The sequence below is a fragment of the Syzygium oleosum genome, unplaced genomic scaffold (genome assembly GCF_021117445.2).
Source record: "Syzygium oleosum isolate NSW1041296 unplaced genomic scaffold, Sole_v2.1 Sole_v2.11, whole genome shotgun sequence".
NCBI classification, from domain to species: domain Eukaryota; kingdom Viridiplantae; phylum Streptophyta; class Magnoliopsida; order Myrtales; family Myrtaceae; genus Syzygium; species Syzygium oleosum.
This window is the reverse complement of record NW_026607495.1, coordinates 10,114,127-10,138,939: the sequence shown is the minus strand read 5'-3', so window position 1 is coordinate 10,138,939 and position 24,813 is coordinate 10,114,127. Positions and strand designations below refer to the sequence as shown.

Genomic DNA, 24,813 nt, shown 5'->3' with positions numbered 1-24,813 from the left:
TTCGCCCGGCTTGCTCGACCACCCATCCAGCTCCGCTGACGCCCATGGCTCGCCGCCAGGCCGCGCCGTCCTCCCTCGCCCAGCGTCGTCGCGCCGCCGCCGCCAGGCGAGCTCAAGCTCCGGCTATTTGCCTTCCTCTACTCCCGTGCCGCAGCGAGCTCGGCCGCCGCCGCATCAGGCGAGTCCCAGCCCGTCGTCCGGTCACGTCCGGCCGGCCCCCAGAACACGCCCCGACACCTAGACGTCGCCGCCATCGTCCCGGCCGTCGCCTTGCTGCCCGTCACCACCGATTCGTCCCCCCTTTCTCGGTAGCCGTGCGTCTTCGTAGAGCGGCTTTGTGCGCACGTCTACGGGTGCCGCCGTAGTGAGCCGCCGTTCCTCTCACCTCGGCCCAGGTCGGCCCCACTCTCCCTTCCAACCCGTAGGCCCCCTTCCACACTCTCTCTTCCTCTTTGTTTTTGGCCGTGGAAGGCCGCTTCAGCCCAGAAAATTTCCTTGCAGCGTCTCACTATTCAGGCGTGAGATCGTCGCCTCGCCAGCCGATCCAGTAGGATTCCATTTCTCTCTCCCCATCTCGGCCGTTGCCCCTCTACTCTCCTCTCTCTAGGCCGTGGATTAGCCCAGGCCGTCGCAGTCGCTCCATTGTCTTTAGCCGGGCCGCCGCCGCACATTCTTGATCCGACGGGGACGCCGCTGTCCGGCCCGCCATTACCACGTGTTCGGCTCGGTTTGAAGCTTAGGACACCGGTGAGTTTGACCCTAAACCCTAATTAGGATAATTTGCATTTCTAAATGGGTTTTAGGGGTTAATTAGGGTATTATAGGGGTTAAATTGTGGAGGTTGTTAGAGGCTGGTTTCGAGGCTTAGTGTGATGATTTAATTGAGATTTAGAGGCCCGTATTGTCTTGTGAGTCGGCTGGACATAGGCGCCTTAATTTGGGCGAAAATGTGAATTTGGCGGGTGCAAATTGAGGACCGAGTAGAGGCCGCTAGGGGCTGATTTTTGTGGCCCGTTTGGTGACCGAGAATGATGATTTAATTGAGGTTTAGTGGACTATAGTGTGCTGTGATGTGGCGAGGCATAGGTGCCGTGATTTGGACGGAATTGTGGATTTAGCGGGTGAAATCGGGAGACCGAATGGTGGCTGTCTTGGTGGCTATTTTACGGGCTTAGTGCGACAATTTAGTTGAGATTTAGTGACCCGCGAGGTGCCGTGAGATGGCTGGACAGATTGGTACGGAGCGGTCCAAGTTTGGAGTAAGTTCGGACTTTAAATATGGATTTTAGTGCGCGCCTCATTTGATCTTTGTGGTGGCTGATTAGAATGATGGTTTGGGGAGTTTAATGGGACATTTTGAAGATATTTATTGGCCTAGACATTGCGGTATAGTGGCTGGTCACGACAGGATTTGATTTAGGCGGGCGTGATCAATTTGAAGTTTAATTGTGCAATTACCGGGAATGATCGCATTGATCAATTGACTGGCTAAATGAGCCTTGTTGTGATTGATTTTAGGATGCCATGTTGCTTGTTTAGCGGGACTAAGAATGGAATAGCTTGGCGGGCCTCGAATACGAGGGTTCTTGTTATCCCGGTTGTGTGGATTGTGCATGGATTGTGTGTCAAGTTGATGTCATGGCTGATTTGAATTGATTGTCTGATTGGGCATGTTGATTTATGAAATTGAATATGCGTGTTGCAAATGCGCATGATTGCATCGTGATTTGAGTAAGTGGTGCGGTGCAAGTGAATGCCCATATGTGAACGTTATAGCCATGAGTTTGCATCACGAGCATTGGCACGGCATGTGCATTTACAAGTGTGCTCGAGTGACATGTGCATTGTGATCACCTAAAATGCCCCGATGCGTTTAACGGGGTTCGGATGAAAATTGGTGCTTGTGAATGTGTGATCATAATAAACCCCGATGCGTTTTACGCGGGGTAGTGAACCCGTCCCGAGGCGTTTAACGCGGACGATGCCCGGATTGCCGGAAGACGGCCAACCCGATGCGTTTACGCGGTTCGGTCCGTATATGGAGATCGGTGTTGCGCCTGATGCGTTTACGCGGCTAGACACCGGGCCCGATGCGTTTACGCGGCCAGAAGTGTTGGATAGTGATAGACCCGATGCGTTTACGCGGGTGGACCGATGCGTTTAACGCGGGTCGGAGGAGAAATTGATAAATGGCAAGTATGCTAGAGTGCAAGCGTACGAAAATGCATTGATGAGGCGTGAGCACGCGTATGAGCACGAGCATAAGCATGACATGCGTTGTGACCAAATGATGTGTACATGTCTTCTTGATTGGATCCTATGTTTTATGCTTGAATTGTAAGTGCCTAACCTCACGGCAAGGTGAGTGTTGGATTTGGGCCCGAGGGCCTAAGTCAATTATGATTTGCTTGGAGTGTTGATTTAGTACTGTCAGGAGGTGCACTTTAGCCTAATTTAGGTTTAGGGAATTACTCGCCGAGATTTATTCTCACCGTTGTTGAAACCCAATTTTTCGGACCCCACTCGAGGATGGCGGGCGTATTGAAACGTTTTGGGAGGAGCCCTGGCTAGATATAGTGGTTGATCGCCGAGCCACGTACCCCGCTTTTGATTTTTGAGTGTGGGCTGTTTATGAATATTGTATATGTTTCCGATGTCAAAACAAGTGTATATTTATCCGTGCTTTGGTTGTTGTATGGCTATCCTGGATTATGTGTATTTTATTGTACGGGTGGTTTTAATTACTTCCGCATGTGCTTTATATCTCTTTTTGTTGGTTGTTGGGTCGGCGATTGCGTCTGGGACGTCGCACACGACGACCTTTACGAGGGATGTTGCGCGCCGAGGAGTGCGGGGCGTGACACTAGACACATCCAGACACGCAACCAACCAATCCACAAACAACAATCCACAAGCACACATACCTGGACTCTCGGCACACGCAATCAGCACATTAGTCCATATTCACAACATTCAAAACTCACACTCATTTCACACTTTGCGCACCACAAACCACACACATTTCCATACCCAAAAACACGTATCGATCACGTACTATCGCATCAATTTCATTTACTTTCCTCGTCGTACTCCACTAGCTCAATCACTTTCTCGGCCCGCGTAAACACGTCTCAGGCCCACACGATCGCGCCCCGAGCATCACACGCCTCGGTCCGATCCCACTTTCTCTTACCATACCACACACCTCGTTCTCAATCACATTCCTCGGCCCGCGTAAACACGCCTCATGCCCACACGATCGCGCCTCGAGCATCACACGCCTCGGTCTGATCCCATTCACACGTTCTTTCCTCAGCCTGCGCCAAATGCGACAGGCCTATATGATCGCGACCCGATCCTATTCTCACCCGAGCTGATCATGCCTCGGGCCAATCTCATTTCCCACTTCCTCAATCCTCAGCCTGCGCCAAATGCGACAGGCCTACGTGATTGCGATCCGAGCTTATAATGCCTCGGCCCGATCCCAATCTCACACTCGCACACATTCGCATTTAATTCCATCCACACAATTGCACCCAATACAGCACAACCACACAGTCATATCGCAAACACGCGGTCAACACACAAACTAGCATTTTTCCACACCCAAACGTTATCAAATCAGTTCAGGCCCTTCACGGCATTTTCACAAAATCACGAGCCGAACCTAACAGTACCAACCACACAACAAACAGCTCCCCACAGCACATAGAACCACACATCACAGCCATCAATCAGCCTTTTTCGCCCTCAAAATCACCATATCTCACTCCCGGCTCTTCACGACACTTTCACGAAATTCCGAGCCGGACCTTACAGTACAAACCATACGCCCATCGGCACATCACAGCACATAGAACCACATAACACAGCCATTAATCTGCCATTTTCACACTCAAAATCGCAATATTCCATTTCCGGTTCTTCACGGCATTTTCATAAAATTCCGAGCCGAACCTAACGGTACCAGCCACGTACCCAACAGCACACCACAGTACCTCGAGCAGCCCTTCACAGCCAACACTCGGCCTCTAAAATTCCTCCAAAAATTCCCGAATTCAATCCTACGGCCCGATATTTTGTTCAACCCCTAATTTCTATCAAACCGCGTCTAAACGGGTCCAAATTTACCCGATAAACTAGGCGAGGTTTAGATTGAACTTACCTGACTCTAGACTCACGCGACTAGAGCGAAACAGGCGACTAAGGACGGTGGCTTGCGGCGGCGGCGACGTACTGCGAGCGGCGGCGAGCGACCGGCGAACGGCGGCGAGCGGCGGTGGCTTGGGCGGCTCGGTTGATTCACGGCCAAGAGAGACCGAGAGGGAGAGAGAAAGGGAACGGCGAGATGATGGTGAGGCGGTGAGGCGGCGATGCGCGGTGACGGCGACGTGGCGCGGTGGTGCGGCACGGCGGCGGTCCGGCGGGAGGAAGAGGCGATCGGGAGAGGGAGAGAGAGGAGAGAGAATGGGTCTTGGCTTAATATTCAAGTTCTGACCACTTTTTGCCAAATGGCCAAAATGCCCTTCTCTCTACTTTTCATCCGACGGCCAAGATTCGATCTTATCTTGAAATCGACGGCCCAGATCGAATCTTATCCAAAATATCCAAGGGAAATCTTGTAATTTCTCAAAAAGTCCAAGGGCAAAAGTGTCTTTTCCAAATTTTGGGGCAAAATTACCAAAATGCCCTTGCTTCATAAAACTAGCCCTTTAGAAATTCCCAAGGGTAAAATGGTCACTTTCCCATTCTCTTTGCTGAAAATGAATTTTTCTGAAGGATTCGGGCACATCCAAAATTAAACGTTCCAACCGCAACGTCGTCTTAACGTTCTAGCCGTGACTTCCTAATTTTCCGATGCCCAATTTAGTCTCAATTTAATAATTGAATTCTATATAATGTAACTTGTGCATATCTCGGACTAACGGGCAGCTTTCGGGAAATTCGCGAGAATCGACTCGTGATCGATACTAAATCAAGTCACGTGCAAGTTCGTTCTGATCGTGTCGACCTCGGTTATCAATAAAATCGCGAAGATCAATCACTAGTTCCGATGGGCACGATCGTTCGATATAGGTTCTGGATCGTTCGTCAATTCACTTCGTGGTCAAACGGAATCACCCGTGATCCACTAGTGTGACAGTGACGAATCGGCCCTTCACTATCCTAAGATTGGCCCTTGTTGGCTCAAAATGTCACCTCGACGATTTTCTCGATCGAAAGTCGACTCACGATCGAATTTCTCTAATCGTAAATGCAATTTAAATCCTAATTAGCCTTTCCCTATAGGTTAGTATTCCGGGAATGATCGGTTCCCGGGTGAGGCGATTACAAGTACATTAATAAACTCAGTCATTTCATAAATCCCAATTGGGCGAAATTTCGGGATGTCACAAATATTATGAAGTGAAATTGATATAAACTAACATGAAAGCGAAAAAATTCCGACAATCTCATCAAACTAGCCAGCAAAGACGAGCAACAGCTATAAGCTCAATTCAAGGCAACTATAAGTTCTAAAGGATAACTTAGCTATTTTTTTATTAACCTCAGTTTCCGATAATCGGCATCTTCCATCACGATCTCATGATTTCTTTTAAAAGAACAAGAATACCTTATCTTTAAAATTTTTAAACACCAAACTTAAATAAAAAAGTCCATACCTCACGTGAAACTAAGCACGAATTAGGTTTCGAGACCACTCGTCATTCCTACATTGGCCCCAACACTAGTAAATCCTAGTGATAATCAGCAACTCAGCTCAGTGATCAGCAACATCGACAATCTGGAGGTGTCCCGGATCAGCTTTTGTTCTGGTTTAGCAACAACTAGGCAAACGACCGTATCAACGTGGAAACAGGGCAGAATCTGGTTAGGGCCATCCATGGCCAATTTGACGATACCAAGGGGCGTTGCTATGTGTACGAGTGTCACTAGGGATAGGAGCGCAAGGACGAGGCACCACCGTGAGGTGTTCGTGTACGACCACCATTTGCCTGTTCGGCCAAGCTTTTGAGTCGTCATCTCGTGCTTGGAAATGGAAATGATGGGACTAGAGTGGGAGACGACAGACTTGCATCCTAATACTAGATAGTATCACGCACCAATAATAATTTAATTTGTAAGACTACTACGTACTAATAAGTTTTACAAGACCTTACTTAACATTTAACGTGGCATTGCCTTTTAAATAACTGACCAAGAAAATCCCAAAGAAAGAAGATTTTCATCTTTCCATATCTACATGACTAGGTGGACACTTCTCTTTTTTTTTTGGTCGGAAAAACCAAGTTTTATTGGATAAACGAGATCTTAACCATAAGAGCCCAATGAAAGGGGCATCAAGACATAATAAATCCCAAAGGATTTGGCGGGGATGGACAACCCAATTATGGAGGAGGATACCGAAACGCTGGGCTTTAGCCACCCAATCTGCAACTTGATTTGCACTCCTAGCCACATGAGAAGCACTGGCCTTCTTAAGCCGACCCAATAATTCACATGGCTTCTATGATAAGAGCGTTTGCTTCCCATAAGAAGTGATATATGCTGGTCACTCCTTTAATCACTCCCGACTCGTCTCGGATTATGCGCGCGATAGCTCCCGTCGGTGAACCCTCCACAAGGAAGCCGTCGATGTTTATCCTCAGGGTACCGCGACTCGGTGGGAGCCAAGCATGAGGTAACTCTCTGTTCACAGCTTTCAAAGTTCGTTTTTTGGGGGTTCCATATGCTGAACATGGTGAGTGTGTTGAGGGTGGAATCAATTAGTGCTTTTGGGTATGGGATCTGTCGCCGGAAAACGAAGTCGTTCCTGGCCTTCCAAATGCGCCAGAGAGTTACTGTGATCATGTCAAAAGAAGGTAAGTAATTTCGTTGTTCTAGAAAGTTTTGTGGCCAAACCTCCATTCTTGAAACGCTATAACTCGAAATCTGAACTTGGAGAAGAGATTTCTCCCAGATCTGACCGGTCCAGGGGTAGAGCAAAAATAGATGTTCAATTGTCTCCGCTTCTTGGTTACCAAATGGACAGCTTGGGTCTGGTAATACTTTTCGCCTAAATGGATTGTCTTTTGTTGGCAAGGCGTCTTGGCAGACATTCCAAAGGAAAGTTCTGACTTTGGGGGGGAGTTTCATTTGCCAAAAGTTCGTTCCACAACTTGCGGGGTGGCTGAAATGATGACGATGCCTGTGTTGTGGATTGATTTCTCCCTTATGCTGGTAACAAGTTGTATGTACTCTTCACTGTGAATTCCCCTGACTTGGTGACTGTCCACACCAACTTATCCTGTAAAGTTTGGGTCTTTAAAGGTACTGATAGAATGTCATTCACAATCTGCTCGCCAAAAATTTTATGAAGAGTTTGTTCATCCCATCTACTCTTCTCTTGTAAGATCAATTCAGCTGCTTTGATTGGTTCTTTAAAGTTTTCCGGTCCCCCTGTGAGTCCTCTCTTCAGCCATCTATCCTCATGAATATTTATATTTTCTCCCGTTCCAACTGACCATTGAACATGATTAGCGATTGATTCTCTCCCCATCAGCATACTTTGCGAACCCCAAGAAGGGCGAGACCCTTTATCTGCTTGCCAAAAGGTTCTATTTGGAAAGTACAGTCCTTGAAGGGCTTGGCACCACAGCGAGGCTGGGTTTCGAGACAGCCTCCAAGCTTGTTTCCCGAGCATAGCTCGATTAAAGGATAACAACTCCCTAAACCCCATACCACCCTCATCTTTACGAGTTTTCAAAACCTCCCAATTCCTCCAGTGCAGTCCAGTTCTTGACTCACTGTTTTTCGACCAAAAGGCAACAATTTTTTTCTCAATTGCTTGGCAAATCGATACTGGGATTTTAAAAATGGACATAGCATAGTGGGGTATAGATTGGACCACTGTCTTGATTAAGACTTCTTTTACCGCTTTGGAAATCAGGTTTTCCTTCCATCCCTCTAGCTTCATATTCACTCTGGCGCTTATCCAAGCGAACATTTATTTTTTTGATTCACCCCAATCCGAAGGGATCCCTAGGTATTTCCCTGTTTTCTTGATTTCAAGGACCCTTAACATTCTGGCCATGTTATACCTCCAAATCTATGGACAGCCCGCATTAAAGTAAATTCCTGACTTGGTCAAATTAATTTCTTGCCCAGAAGCAAAATAGTAATGGCCCAAAACTGAAGCAAGGTTCTCACATTCCGTCACCTTTCCATCTATGAAAAATATGGAATCGTCCACAAATAAGAGATGCGAGAGGGTAGGACAGTACCTGTTCGGTTTTATCCCCTTGATTGTTCCTTCGTTGACAGCTTTCTTCATCAGAACCGAATGTGTATTAGCCACTAGGATGAACAAGTAAGGTGATATAGGGTCACCTTGTCTGATTCTTCTTGATGGGTGAAAGAAAGGAAGTGGCTAGCCATTGAATTTCACACTAAAGGAGACGGTTTTTACACATTTCATCACTCTATCCACCCACTTTTCACAAAATCTTAATCTTTTCATACACGCCTCCAGGAAATCCCATTCTACTCTATCATAGGCTTTTTTCATATCCAGTTTCAGCACAACTTGGAATTTTCTTTTTCTCTTTCTCACACGCAACTGATGTAGCACTTCCTGCACAATGAGAATATTATCCTGGATTTGCCTCCCTCCCACAAAGGAACTTTGTTCTACTTCTATAATATCAGGGAGCAATGGTTTCAATCTATTGGCCATCACCTTTAAGATGATTTTGTATGCAATATTACATAGGTTTATAGGGCGAAATTGATCGAGTCTTTACGGATTCTGAGTTTTAGGGATTAGGGTAAAATGGGTTCTGTTCAGTTCAGGGTTGAGAAGCCCAGAATCAAAGAAAGTTTTAACTTTGTTGTAAACACCCAATTTAATTACCTCCCAATAATGTTGATAGAACTGGGCCATTTAGGCCATCTGGACCTGGGGCCTTCAAAGTTCCAAGCTGGAAAACTGCCTTATGTACTTCTTCCATAGTTATCTCTGCTGTTAGACTCATATTCATTTCCTCGGTGACAATTGAGGGGCATTGCTGCAAGATAGGCTCAAAATTTCGAGGCCCAACCGTTGTGTATAGATCTTTGAAAAAATTCACTGTCATGTTTTGTAAAACTTTTAGATCTCGGCACCAACTATCATCCGTTTGCTTTGACATAGAGATTCTGTTCCTCTGTCGCCTTTGAATCGTTGTGGCATTAAAATATTTCGTATTTTTGTTGCCCCATTTCAGCCAATTAATGCGTGATCGAAGACCCCGATACATCTCCTATTACCTCCCCAAGTCATCAATTTCTCTCTTCAATATCTTCTCCCTGTTTCTATCTATCCAGAGGGACCGAGAGTTCATGAGAACCTGCAGATCATTTTTCAGTTCATCAATTCTCTTTTTGCTGTTTGGGAATGCCTTCTTACTCCATTTTGTTAACTCGATTGCCACTTTCTTTAGCCTGACCACTAAGTCCCCAGCTTCCAGATTTGTGGTTTCCCAAATATCCCTTATAATTCTTCCACATTCCTCTCTACCCAACCAAAATGCTTCAAGCTTAAAGGCTTTTTTCCTTTTGACTTTTTCCACATCAAGTGACAGCAAAATGGGACTATGGTCAGACCCTATCGCTGGTAGCGCAAAAGCTTCAGCTTCAGGATACATAACTCTCCACTGGATATTGCAAACCACCCTATCCAATCTCTTCTTTAAATATTCCTCCCCTTTCTAGGTTATTAGACTAAGTGAAGGCGCAGCCTTTATCCTCTATATCCATTAATCCGCAAGCATTTAAGAAATCTCGAAATGCATGTAGTCGATAATTTTCAGCCATTTGTTTCCCTACCTTCTCCCAGTCGTATAACACCTCATTAAAATCCCCTAAGCAAACCCATGGAAGGGAATTTGCTGAACTCAAATATTTGAGTTGTTCCCATAATGCAAGTCTCTCCTGGAAAGTTGCTGTTGTATGCACAAAAGTCAGCCTGAATTGCTTCCTTGTCTCGGTATCTTCCACATTTAAATGCAGGAATTCATTAGTAGCTAAGTTCACCGATATCGATATCGATATCAACTCTTTCCATAACAGGGCCAATCCTCCCCCAATCCCTTCTGGATTTCTTACAAAACAGTTTTGGAGTTTCAGTCTCCTTTTCAGCCTTTGAATCACTATCTCCTGATTATTGGTTTCCATTAAAAACAACACATTGAGCCTTTCTTGAGCCACAGGGCTCTTAGGGTGTGAACTGTCAAGGGTGTGCCCAATCCTCGACAGTTCCAACATATTAGCCCTAATAAGCTTTGGTGGCTTATTAGGGCTAGCCACCAAAGCTCGTCTATCATCCTCCCCAGCAAACAGAATTGGGGTATCAAGAAGCTGAGAATCATTTAACAAAGACTTGTTTGAGTTATGCCTGTCATACGGGTTGTATCTACACATTTTCTTAGATTGTCTAGTCCCTTTCTTGCGGTTTTTCCTTTGTATGAGGTTCTCTACATCCTGCATTGAAGGGGGCTCTAAAGACAGCGTGGGAGATATTGCAGAGGCTTCATTTACTGTCAGCTCTTTTGTGATCAATGGGAATGTATAATCTCCTCCATAACTTTCCTTTTGCCCCTCTCCTCTTGCACCTCGATGGTCAGGCCCAGGGAATCCATAGCAACCCTCTGAAAAGTTACTAACTGTCCCGAGTAAACTGGAGTTTCTAGTATCATCTCCTTGTCTCCTTCCTCCTAAGAAATTTCCCCATAAAAAGCTTTCCAGAAAGGGCTATTGGCATTAGACTCAGCTTTCAACCAAGAACCATATAGGATCTTGTTATTCGAGGCAAAGAAATTTTCATCATAGGGTACCTGCTCACAATTCTTAGCATAGTGGCCAATTCTTCCACAAGAGTAACAGAAGTGTGGCAATCTCTCGTACTTTAAACCCAGCCAATGCTCCCTCCCCTTAAACCTTGAAAGGATGCCCGATAAAAGAGGGGTATTTAGTTTTAATACTACCCTTGCTCTCTCAATTGTGATTGCAGCATAGCCTTTTGTTCCTATTTTCACCTCAGACACCACCCCAATATTTTCTGCAATACTCCTAATGGCTTCTTCTGTTCTTCCTTCTATAGGCAGCCCATGTATTTGCATCCAAAACGAACACGAGTCAAAATAAATGCTGTGAGGAGGTGTACTCGGCTACCACTCTTTGAGCACTAGGAGATAGCTCGAGAAAGACCAAGGCCCAGAGCCGAATATTCTGTTTTTCTCCTCAATCGATGGAAATTCAAAGGAAAATAGCCCAGGCTGGAGGTGCTTGAATACAACACTTCAGATTTCCATGCCTTTTTCATTGTAGATTGGAAGGCTTGGAAGTTCACACTAGGGCAGCAATACGGTCGGCCAAGCTAGGTACGTTGACATTCTATCAATTTTTCCTCAGTCACCACTTTATCTAGCACCGCTTTTTTCCTACCTGGCCACAAAGGTTCCAATCTTCTACACAGGGCAGCCATTCGTCTGTCTTGGTCCCAGTCATCTCCCATTATGAAATATATGCCGGAAGAAAACGAGAAATCCCAAGTAATCTGAAGTACCGACCTCAACCATTAGAGTGGGCATCTCCCATTTTGCTTTGTGTTGAAACTAAACCGATGCAGGAATAAAGAAATACGCAGATAATAACCTGTGAACGTGGAGGACACAGCTTCACCCTAGCAAAGATGGAAAACCCAGGAAATGTGTTCTCAGTGCAGACCTCAGGGAAGGCGGAAGAAAAAGACAAACCCAGGGGGCAAATTAGGGTTTGTTGTGCAGGCTCACTTCCATATCTTCTACATTCTGGATGCAAGTTGTAACGGAGAGTATGAGTTGGGGTTTGTATGTAATGGGACTAAACTACCATTGGTAGGGAAATGCTGTGCAGTTGAGAGAGAGGAGTTCCAGAGGAGAGTACGAAGTACACTAGAATTACTTTATTAAACAATGTCATAAATCCAAAGCAAGCATTTTAACAAGTAAATCATATTCATCATTAAAAAAAGTCATTTTTCTTCCAAAAATGCCCCTATCTACATTCTAAATTCTCGACCACACTCAATAGCCCCAACCAAACTCAACTCGATCCCCACCTATCTCTGTCACCCCTAGTCGTCATGGCCCATTGCCGCTCCAATTTACACCCCTATCACCGTCTGCCGTGGTTTCCCTCATCGCGCACTGCCATCAGTATGTCCCCTTCCTCTAGTTCTCCATCTTCAGCGCCCATATCTCTCTCTTTGGAGTGGAATGAAATGTTGTTGTCCTAATTCAATAAAGTCTATAGCGAAAAAAAGAAAAAATAAGAGAGAGTTGAACAAAAGTCAGGAATTGGAAAGTTATTTGATATCTTCCGTCTTTGGTTGCTGTCTGATATTCTCCTTCTCATATTCCAACTCGTGGTCTACATAGAAATTAACTTTCGGATATTATCGACACATGGCGAGTTCACTTGATGACAGCAAAATTTGGTCAGAGATATCGTCAATGAACAAAGCAGTCAACAACTTGAAGGGAATCGATGACTTGCCAGTCGGTGGAAGTAGACATTACAAAAGTTATCAATGAGAGCTTTCATCAATAGACAAGGTTCATTGATATTGATGGGCTGAAACAAGCACATGAGTGCCAATTGTCTATTCCTATATTCTCAGAATTTGATACTCCTCATGCATGACCACCGTTAGCTGATAAGGGATTGTGCTTATGATCTCGAAAAGGATAATGCTTATCAATGACCATAAATAGTACTAGAAATTTAATATAGGATGCATTTGTTTGAGGGACAATATTTTTCCGGAATTAGTTTTTTAAACTTTCATTGTTTTGGTTCGCCGAAAATGATTAATTAATCGAAAATACTTTCCGGTTAAAAAAAATATTCATGCATAAAATTAGGAAAGTGAATTCCTAAATTTGAAAAGGGGAAGATACTTTTCGGAATTGCTCTTTTTGAATTTTTTTAATATTTTATTTTTTCTTTTCTTTTCTTTCTTTTTCTTTCTTTTTTCTTTTCCTTTTTGCTCCTTTGCCAGTCGTCGAGCCTTTGGCGAGCTTGACCTCGCCGTGGCAAGGCTAGCAAGGCTCAAGCTCGCTGAGATCTAGCTAGCTCAAGCCTTGCCATATCCCGGCGAGCCTGAACTCGCCCAAGGCTGGCGATGCCTGACCTCGCCCTAGGTCGACTAGGTTGGCCTTCACTAGTGGCCTGTCGCGGCCGTCGCTGAGGCCTAGCGACCAGCGGAGGAAAAAAAGAAAAAGAAAAAAAAGAAAAAAAATTATTTAAAAATTTGATTATTTTTTGCTTGAGATAAAGTCATAAGATTAAAATCATTTAAAATGAAATGCAAACACAAGAAAACGTTTTTGGTCACATATTACCAAACAAAGGGAAAGTAACAATTTTCTTGAGGGAAAAGTGCTAAAAAAGTCTTAAACCTTTTGCATTGGTGTCAATTTAGTTCTAAACCTTTTTTTGGTGCTAATTCAGTCCTAAACCTTTTGCATTGGTGTCAATTCAGTCCTAAACCTTTTTATGGTGCTAATTCAGTCCTAAACTTTTTATATTGGTACCAATTCAGTCATAAACCTTTTGTTTTTGTGCCAATTCAATTCTTCCGGCCAATTTTGGCCCGATTTTGCTGATTTGAACGCTAACAGGTCGGTGGCCGATCACCGGCGTTGACATGGATAACTTTAATAATATTTTAATATTTTTTGAATTTTTATATATTTATTTTTTTCTTTTTCCTCCCCTCCCTCCTTCCTCCGGCCGGTCGCCAGGCGGCGTCGGCGAGGCTTGTCCTCGCTTGCCCAGCCTCGCCCAGCCATGGCGAGGCTCGCCTTCGCCATCGCTGATGAGGGCGAGCCTCGCTAGCGGCTGGGCGAGGCCACCCTCGCCAGTGGCCGGCGAGGGCGAGCCTCGCTGGCCTCTGGCCTTTGGCTGGAGGAAGGAGGGAGGGGAGGGGGAGAAAAAAGAAATAAAGAAATAAAAATTCAAAAAAAATTTAAAATATTATTAAAGTTGTCCACGTCAGTGCCGGTGACCGGCTGGTCGGCGTCCACGTCAGCAAAATCCAGCCAAAATTGATCGGAAGGATTGAATTGGCACAAAAACAAAAGGTTTAGGACTGAATTGACACCAATATAAAAAGTTTAGGACTGAATTGACACCAACAAAGAACACATTTTTGTCTAAAAATCTATCAATTTCATCCCCATTATTAGATTTTCTCTTTTCGGTTAAACACAAAAACATATACATATCAATGCATACTCATAGTTCAAATTGATGACAAAATAATAATTGAAAAGGAAATACGCTTGCTCTGCTCAACTCTTGTGTAGAATATTAAGCTAAATTGGCTGCCTTGTATGCTACTAAACCTACTTTTCTGGAATCATATCCCTTTTTGGAAGGCTTAGTCGCTTTTATTTTAGCAGATGCAATGAGGGTGTCTTATTTAATTTGATGTCGTTCGAATTCCCGGATAGCAAGAAGGAAAGAAAAGTGAATCTGACATCAAATGAGTATAAGAATCTCTTGTTTTCTATTTTAGCCGACTATGCATTAATAACTAGGATTACATGTGCAAAAGATTACAAGTGAGGTGATCTTCGATCAAAGCTAAGATGACTATTAAAATGAGTTGCAATAGTTCTATTATTTTTCTCTTTTTGCGTTGCAGTCAGGTTGGTTAAGTCATCTCCTTGTCGTCCTCAAAGTATAAAATCAGTAAAAAGTCCTTATATGCAGTTGTTTCTGTTGAGCTGAGCAGTTCTCTTCTTTTTTGCTCGAAAAACAATTGATTTATTTGTTCATAACTAGTCTTATAGTCAGATTGTGTTTGGGCTAGTTCGCACATCTTAACTGCTCCATCTCTTTAAACGAGTAAAAAACAGGGCAATCCTCACTATATCTAAGTGATTTCACAAAAAAAGAGTAAACTCCGTCTTTGTCGCACGTCATAAGATGTAACTTACCCACAACTTTCACCTTTATCATGCTAGTCAATTGTTGCATTATTTGCTTTATAAACAGCGCGGCAAATACGCAAATTTACTCGAATTGCGCATGTTTCAAAACGGCTCAACAAGTTTTAACTCACTTCAAAACACACCTAGTCCTTTTTTGTCGAGTTTGCTCCCATAGTTAGAGAAAATGGCGTCGTAAGTTGATTAAGCTCTCACATTACCTTATTAGCCTTACTCGTAAGATTTCATATCCAACCCAAGGTTAGTTGTAATGAAGATTAGTCACTCCAATACACGGAACGAAAAAGGGAATGCATCGCATCTCGTCTAAAATTTGCAACAATAAGAAGGCTTCTACAGAACATGACATATAATTGAGATAAGATTGATTAGTTGGTCGTATTTTGGATTCTATCCACTAAGATGAATCAAACACACTTCAATCATGTCATTCTATATGAAAAGTAACCAAAAAGAAAAAAAAGAAAATGCTAGGAGATATGCCAAAAATCAGGCCTACATGTAAGAAGGCTTCTTCTGAACGAACCCCGTAATGGAGATAAGTTTCATTATCTTGAGCTTGATCAAGGACGGCCACAAGTCTTGAGCTTGCTCCCCAAGATGTCAAAGTCCGTAATAAGAATATTCTGTCTTTGGCTGCTGTCTGGTCCTCTTTTGCCTCATATTCCAACTCATGGTCAGCTGAATATACGAGTTCACATTCATAATTTACTTGATGACAAAAGATATTAATTGAAAGAAAAGTCTTGCTCTGCTTAATTGGATATGATAAGTAAGCTGAGTTTTGCGAATATGAGTTTATTACCACTGTACATGGGGCTTTTTTGTATGCTTCTGATAATATCCAGGATTAATAGTTATATTAGGCAATTCACTGATAATACCCTATAGGCATCATATATAATATCCAGGATTAATAGTTGCATTACCTATTGCTCTCTTGTACATGGCAACTTTACATAGAGCAGAGTTTGTTTTTGTGAGGAGCCCCTTCTAATTCTAATAGACCATGAACAAGGCATTTACATTTGGAGACGTGGGAAACATTAATTTTGGGGAAAAGTGCCAAAAAAGTCCTAAACCTTTTGCATTAGTGCCAATTTAGTCCTAAACATTTTTTTTTGTTCCAATTCAGTCCTAAACCTTTTGCATTGGTGCCAATTTAGTCCTAAACCTTTTTTTGGTGCCAATTAAGTCCTAAACCTTTTAAATTGGTGCCTATTCAGTCCTAAACTTTTTGTTTTTGAGCCAATTTAGTCCTTCCGATCAATTTTGACCGGAATTTGCTGACGTGGACGCCTGCCGGCTGGCGGCTAGTCACCGGCACCGATGTGGCGCTGACGTGGACAAATTTAATAATATTTTAATATTTTTTGAATTTTTATTTTTTTTCCTTTTTTTCTTTTTTTTTCCACTTTTTTTTGGCCCCCCCCATCCTCTGGCCGGCGAGCTCGACCTCGCCGGCCACTGGCGAGGGCAGCGGCCTCGCTCGATGACGGCAAGCCTCGCCATGGTCGGGCGAGGCTCGACCTCGCCGAGATCCGGGCGAGGTCGGGCCTCACCCGACCATGGCGAGGCTCGAGCCCTCGCCCGGAGGCCGCAGCGAGGGCGAGCCTCGCCATGGTCGGGCGAGGCCCGACCTCGCCGGATCTAGCAAGGTCGAGCCTCGCCCGACCAAGGCGAGGCTCGAGCCCTCGCCGGAGGCCGCGGCGAGGGCGAGCCTCGCCATGGTCGGGCGAGGCCCGACCTCGCCGGATCTAGCGAGGTCGAGCCTCGCCCGGCGACCTCTTGCCGCGGCTGCCGCCGGCGAGGGCTCGAGCCTCGCCATGGTAGGGCGAGGCCGCAACCGCACCTCGCCAAGGCGGGCGAGGCGCAACCCTCGCCGGTGGCCGGTGAGGTCGAGCTCGCCGGCCTCGGCCTGCGCCGGTCGCCCGGACGAGCGACCGGCCGAGGGGAAGGAGAGGGGGTCCAAAAAAAAAGTGGAAAAAAAATAAAAAAAAGGAAAAATATAAAAATTCAAAAAAATATTAAAATATTATTAAAGTTGTCCACGTCAGCGCCGGTGACCGGCCGCCAACCGGCAGGCATCCACGTCAGCAAATTCCGATCAAAATTGACCTGAAGGACTAAATTGGCACAAAAATAAAAGGTTTAGGACTAAATTGGCATCAATTTAAAAGGTTTAGGACTTAATTGGCACCAAAAAAAGGTTTAAGATTAAATTGGCACCAATGCAAAAGGTTTAGGACTGAATTGGCACAAAAAAAAGGTTTAGGACTAAATTGGCACCAATGCAAAAAGTTTAGGACTTTTTTGGCACTTTTCCCATTAATTTTGGCATATGATCGAATTGTGATGTGCGCAATAGAAGAGGAAAAGGAGTTTACCAAATTGCATAACCCTTAAGATATGTGAATTATGAATCATAATATTTTAGGTCCAAACCTACAACCGATAACATGTGTATATGCGGAGACCATTATTACGGAAGTTCAAACTCATCCTTCGATATTATCCTTAACATTAGACTTGATGAGTTCTAACTCAATTTGAAACACATTCGGTCCTTTTTGTCTAGTTCGCTCCCACACTAGAGAAATTGGCACCATACGTTGATCAAGCTCTCACATGACCTCATTAGCCTCACTAGTAGGATCTCGTATCCAGCCCTAGGTTAGTTGTGGCATGGATTAATCGCTTCATTCCTTTGAACTCAAAAAGGATTACATAATATTTCTTGTCTAAAATTTTGCAACAATAAGAAGGTTTCTTCATAATAGTACATCTAATGAAGATAAGATTGGTTCTTTGGTCGTATTTTGGACGCCATCCATGCTGATATGAATCAAAATGCAAGAAATCAGGCCTCCATATTAAAAGACTTCTTCTGAACAAAACACGTAATGGAGATAAGATGTTAGAATGGGATGAAATACATCGTCGGATTTGAATAAGTCTAATTGGAAGCTGGGATAAGAATATTCTTCGTCTTTGGCTTCTGTCTGATCCTCTCCCTCCTCATATTCCAAGTCATGGTCAACTGAAAATATGAATTCACATTCATAATTTACTTGATGACAAAAATATTAATTGCAGAAAAGACTTCTGCTTAATTTTATATAATAATTAAGTTGAGCTTTGCGCATATGAGGACATGACTCTAGAAGGGCTGCTCTGTATGCTTCTGAGACTACTTTTCTTGATGTCCTCCCTCACCTTCCGGAAGGTTTAGTAATGATAAGAATTAAAAACTAGCTGAAGCATTTCATTATAGGGAAAATGACATAAACAGTCTATGAATTTTTAATTTGTTCAATGTCGTCCTTGAACTTTTAGTACATGTTTAATTAAGTCCATAAACTGTATGAAAATATTCAATATAATCATTCTATTAATTCAAGTTCAGAGACTACATTGAACATTTTTATATAATCCAGGGATTACAATGAATATGTACCAAAAGCTCAGAAACCACATCGAACAAATTAAAAGTTCCGGGACCACATTGAACATTAGGTTAAAGTTCAGGAACTACATTGAACAAATTAAAAATTCAGGGACTACATAGCACATTGAGCCAAAGTTCAAGGACTATTTGTGTCATTATCTCTTTCATTATAAAGTAAAACATCTACAATCATAGGGCTATCTTAAGTGAAAAAAAAATTACGTTTATGTTTAAAACGCAAGAAACATTAATTTCGATGTTATGATTGAAATAGTGATGTATTGAATTATGAATCACCACATTTTAGGACCAATCTGCAACCGGAACATGCGTATTTGCAAAGACTGTCATGATGTAAGTTCAACCTCGTCCTCTAATTTTATCGTTAACCATAACAACGTTTCACAGAACACGTTGCCAAACCCCTTCTATCCAAGGCAAGCGACAGACTAGGATGTGCATCTTGGAAAGAATCTTGAAGGTCGATGTTCATATGGTCTTCACACGTGCCTGTCATAGTCGAATTGGAAGTCCAACATGAATTTCACATATAAAAACTTAAAAGAAATTGCAATTTGCATAAGCAAGCCGCCTAGGGATAGAAGTCAATGGTGCCATAAACACCTATTTAAACAACCCCCAAATCTCTCATTTATTCGTCAAGAATTCAGTTAATCAACAAGATTTTCTAAGCAAACACTTTATCATCCTCTCTCTCTCTCTCTCTCTCTCTCTCTCTCAGAGAAGTCAAGTCGCTGAGCAGCATTCACAGAGAAGCAAAAAAATGGGTTTTGAGAAGAAAGATCTGGATGTGGTGCTGGTTCCGAGTGGCATGCTCATCATGTTCCTGTACCATCTCCAACTCCTCTACAGATACCTCCATCGGCCTCACACCACTTGCATGGGGTTTGAGAACTTCAACAAGCGCTTCTGGGTTCAGGCCATCATGCAGGTCAAATCTCTCTCCTTTCAGTTTAATATTAGTCCATGGTACCTTGATCAATTAATGGTTGCCCAAGAGCGCAATCGAATTGGAACACTCCCAATTCCCACACATTGGACCGTCAAAAACTATAAACTGTGATCCGCACCGTCCTCTGATTGGTCGACCTTATTGAGTAAATGGTCGTGCGCTCAGCTTTGTACGAAATTCACGAAAAGGGTCATTGCCAAAAGAGCTGAGACTTGATCAATTCGGCTGCTCGTGCTTGTGCTGTTCCCGTACTATTTCTGATCAATCAAAGCACAAATTATTAACACAAAATGATCTTGCAGGGTGACAAGAGTAATATTGGGACGTCCCTCGGGGTGATCTCCTCCAACATTTCAGCGGCGACGTTCCTGGCCTCTGTCTCACTCACCCTCTGCTCCCTGATCGGTGCCTGGATCAGCAACACCAACAACAACTTCTTCGCAAGCGACCTTGTCTACGGTGACACCCGGCCCACCACCCTCTCCATCAAGTACATCAGCCTCCTCATCTGCTTCCTCCTCGCCTTCTCATGCTTCATCCAGTCGGCCCGGCACTTCGTCCACGCCAATTACCTGATCAGCACACCGAGCCCCAGCATCCCTCCAAAGAGCGTCGAGTTGGCCGTTATCCGAGGCGGCGATTTCTGGTCCGTTGGGCTCAGGGCACTGTACTTTGCTCTGAACTTGCTTCTCTGGTTCTTCGGGCCAATACCAATGTTTATTTGCTCCATTCTCATGGTCTTGTTCTTGTACTACCTCGACTCGAACACGATGCCATTGATTGAGCACGAGTTCGATGGGAGTCAAGTGGTGAGGAAGGTGGAGCAAAGAGTGTCTGAGATAGCAATGGCCATTCACATGCCTTCACATCAGAATTGACCAGGCCTGATTTGTTTGTGTAAACATCTAGGAAGAAAAAACACGGGGTTTGATTTTTCTTGCCTTAGATTGGCAACATAATTGTAATAGAATACATGAAGAATAAACGCGGAAAGGGACTTGATAGTTTATATTATCAGCTGTTATTTTTTCAATCGGCCCTTGTGTCAAGATTTTTATGGTGGAATGACCTCAATATTTGTAGAATTACTAAAACCTCCCGATATAACACGGGTGCTCGCACAATCTTTATAGAAACCATTCATGGATTGGTTAATCAGCTATTGATCACAAAACAAAAGATCTCGGCCGTTAAATCGATTTTATACGGTATAAGACTTTGTAGGAAGACTCCCACAAAATGCATATAATTTCAGCTCAAAAGAGCATAGAAACATCCATATAAACAACCTTGGACTCTTTTGTCTATGTTGAAATTGCTTATTTTTCAACATCGTCGTATTGAAGTTGAGCTTGTGGGACACGATGAGAGAAAAATGAACAAATGAGAAAATATCAAAACTAACATCACCTTTTAACATGACCATTTACATACCTCTTTTTTTATTTTTATAATACCAAATTTATCTAGGCCTTACCTTTGGAAACCATTTTGTACCTTCATATTGTCCCGATTTACAAAAATTTCCTCTTTCCGAAATTGACCATTATTAAATTTTTAATTTTTACATTAAATCAAAATACTCAAAACCGACCGCAAGCCAAACAATCCAAATCCTAAACAAAATGTTAAATGTATTTACAAGGAAAAATTTGGTAATTTCAATGTGGAGTTTTGCTTAGAGATATATGAATGGTACTTCCAAAAATAAAGATTTGTGAGTGGTTATTGGGTCTAAAGTGAGAGGTATATTTTCTATATGTTCCTAGAAAAAAGCTAATTTTTCACCACCGTTGACCGTGGTTGGGGATTACTACCACATTTAGTATAGTTTCTGTCATTTGGATTAAGCACAATGACAATCCATCTAGTGAAAATTAAAATTATCCATACATAATAGAAAACTAATCTTTTGTTTTTCTATTCTAAATTTGTTCAATTAGTTTGTGGGGACGTCTAGTTAAGAAGCTTCTAGCATACTTATGTAATATGGTCAACATACTCTTTCTGTGGTGGTCTCATGCGAATTAAATACAAGAGCTAATCTGTCAAAGTCTGACTCTTCTCCAAAGTTAGTGAGGCAAAGAAGCATTTGCAGGAGTCTCCCCAACAGCCAGTCCTTCGTTTAAAACCTATCTATCCAACTTTCCAAATTCAACAAGAGCAATTATGTTTTGCACGCATCTCCGTCTGTTGCAGCTTGACTCTTCTTTTGCTATGTGCAAGAGATTGTGAACTCCACACTTTTGACCAAGTTAGGTAATACTGTATAACGTCGAAGAAAGTGATGCCATACTATTTTTTTCATTTTGCAAATTAATCCTCGCTTTACCCACCTAATAAAACATTTTTTTAATGCAATAAAAAAAATTCCATGTAAATGTTGATTTAGCTAGGACGCTTCACTGCTGATTGGATATTTATTTCAACAGGTCAGGTCTGAACAGCTATTGAACAAACCGTTTTCCCACAAAAGTTTAAATTGTTAAAAACGTGCCAACCATATATGCATAACATATTTTAAACTAATATATGTGCATTTTTCTTTCTAGTGATTTCGTTCATCCAACGGATAGAAGAATTTTTTTCTTTACAAGATTGGATATGTGTAAGAACTCTATTAGAGACAGTGGATGTAACAATAATTCATTACGTTAATTAGAGCTAGGTTTCAGGGGAATTTAGGGCTTAGTTTTTATTGGGCTTATCCCACATCGGTTGTAAAAAAAGCTGGTGGTCAGTTTATAAGTGTGAGGGAAAGCCTCATCCTTTGAGGTAACTTTTGGGGTGAGAAAAACGCAACACCACCCAACACTGGTATAAGAGTCTAAGTTATTAATAAGTCTGGACCCAAATGTTACATAGGAGATATCAGTTGTTACTACTCAAATCCAAGGCCCCAATGTGTGAGGAGAAGACGAGTTGTTACTGTTCAAACCCAAGGCCCCGATGTGTGAGGGGAAAATTATTGGGGTTTATTCCACATCGGTTGTGGAAGGGGTTGGTGATTGATTTATAAGTGTGAGGGAAAAGTTTTTATGGTGAGAGAAACTCAAGACCACCCAACAATTGTGGTGATAGGGCATAAATGGAAAGAAGAAAAGCAAAAATAAGTGGAAGAATAATTATGGGCTTTGCCATCATACTTGTGGTGAAGTGTTGATTTCTTTAGAAGGGTAGATTGATGCTTAATATTTATTTATTGATTTTAGGGTCTAGTCCTTGATCCCGCGGGTACACGGAATGGTTACCGTGGAGGTTGTCTCGATTCATTTGGTTGAAGATCATAACAATCCTTGATAATGGAAAGTGACATTGAAGTTGTTCAAGTATTAGAGACATTAAGGACATAAAGACAAATTATTGATATGGTCACGATTCCTCAGCCAAGAGAGTTTCATGTAAAAGGGTACTCAATAATTGTAAGAGTATATCAATAATGCATCTAGAAAAGAATTAATGGGAGGCCAACTACAAACTGATAGAGAAATTCAAGTGAAAATTTCTCATAAATTTGATTTTAGTAGAAAACGAGGATAGATTTTATAATTTTTGAAGATTAAACAAAAAGTTAGAGATAGAGCCCTAGTGACAATAAGTCAAAGGTTTGATAGAAGTACAATCTAGCTTTATCACATAGGTGACTATTGTAATGGGATTGGGATGCGGTGTCATATGTGATTACCAAAGGTTGTATTTTCCTCAATTTCTAGTTAGATGAAAGATTGATCATCCGGCAGGCTAGGATCCAATCAAGCCTCAAAGTCGGGCCTAAATTTTTTCCAATGAGCACCATCATCACAACATTTTTATAAACGAATTAGGACCGGATTTACTCACTAAATGCCGTTGTCAAACTCAATCCAAAATGTATTGAGTCCTTGTGGCTCATGTCTGCCTGGGCTAGCCAATGGGCCGCTAGGCCCATGATCTTGAAATTTCCTATAACCATTTGTTTTGTTCGGTGGGGTTACAAAATTGGACATCAACCACATGTAAAGTTAACTGAACATAAATTTGCAAGTGTCGACGTTTGTATCTTCCTAATCAGAGTAATGGTTAGAAAAGGAAGAAAATATTGTCCAATACCGAAAGATTTAGAATAATCAAAGCACCCGCATCTAACAAATCCTAAGAACATTAGAATGTCTATTGGCAAATGAGCAGCAAAACATTGAAACTTGCTTTTAAAAAGTAAGTTTGGGCTCCAATCCGTCTGGGCTTTCTTGCAGTACTTCGGTGGGCTAGGGGGGCCCTGGAACTCTGGGGCCGTCCATGGGATTAGTTCATATTTTCCGTTAAGTATAATGCTAACTATTATTTAATTATCATACTATATAAAGGCCTGACGATAGAAGTTACTTGTCTCAGCTTGTGGCTGTTGCATGTGACATGTTCTTTTGCATTTGCTCTTCCTTTCTTAGTTAATGTTTACGAACAAGAATGAATCGACAGCAAAAACTAAAGTCACATGTGAATATGAAACGTGTCTCAAATGTCAAGAACAATATTCAGAATTTTCAGACCTTAAAGTGGATAATATAAAAGCTCATCATCCTGGAAACTAAAAAATAGGGAAAAAATAATAGTTTGATCGATGACGCCGGAAGTCTTGAGCTTACCCAATACGTTACGGTGGAATTAGATATTTTTGCTGTAATTGAATGAATTCTTAAGGCGGAAAAAAGAGAGAATTGAACAAAAGTTAGGATTTGGAAACTTATAGGGCCCAATTCTAAAAAAAAAGCACGAACTTTAGGCCTAGTACTACTTTATTTTGTCTAAAAAAATATCATCATCTTTCATTTGTGTCATAAATCCGGCCCTCCGTTAACTCTCCATACACTGTCACCGTTAGTCATCCAAGATGGCATTTCCATGCCAGCAATAATATCCACCAGTAAGTTGACGTGGATATAAAGGCACAAATACACCTGCGCTTTCTCTTCTTCATCTCCTTGGCACGATTTTCTTTTTTAGGTTTTCTTTCTTCATCCAACATACGTGCGGGAGTCTTCGATTCGTCCGAAGATCTCGCGCTTTCTCGCTCGCTTGTTCATCCTCTCACATAGAAACGCTCACTCTCGTGCTCAATCACTTAGAGACATTGTTTTCATATGGAATTTTGAAGATCTCGCGCGCGCTCGGTCACTCAAAGACGTCAATTCGTCTGAAGAGCGAGCGAGCAAAGATCTTGTGTGCGCTCGCTCACTCACTCATCCTCTGACACGGAGACACTCACTCTCACACATACTTGCGCTCGGTCGGTCGAAGGATGCTTGCTTAAGGGTTGAAGCGGACGGAGCATTGAAGGCATTTAACAGAAGGTATTCTTCTTCTTCTTCCTCCAATGCTAAGGGACATATTAAATTACG

The 24,813-nt window shown here is 42.7% G+C and overlaps 1 protein-coding gene and 1 long non-coding RNA gene across 3 annotated transcripts; both read left to right on the top strand.

Annotated features, from left to right (window-relative positions):
* Window positions 1–6,306: 6,306 nt before the first annotated feature.
* Window positions 6,307–12,463, top strand: LOC130139213 (uncharacterized). Of its 2 annotated transcripts, XR_008817411.1 has the most exons (4): window positions 6,309–6,682; window positions 6,772–6,863; window positions 6,951–7,311; window positions 11,120–12,463. It is a non-coding gene; the product is annotated as an uncharacterized LOC130139213 (long non-coding RNA). The 2 variants fall into 2 exon arrangements; XR_008817410.1 differs by having other exon boundaries at window positions 6,307–6,863.
* Window positions 12,464–19,115: 6,652 nt separating this feature from the next.
* LOC115668561 (uncharacterized) lies at window positions 19,116–20,447 on the top strand. The gene is made up of 2 exons (XM_030590002.2): window positions 19,116–19,417; window positions 19,741–20,447. The coding sequence occupies exons 1-2, from the start codon at window positions 19,250–19,252 to the stop codon at window positions 20,314–20,316; spliced, it is 744 nt and encodes a 247-aa protein (XP_030445862.2). The 5' UTR covers window positions 19,116–19,249; the 3' UTR covers window positions 20,317–20,447.
* Window positions 20,448–24,813: the final 4,366 nt, after the last annotated feature.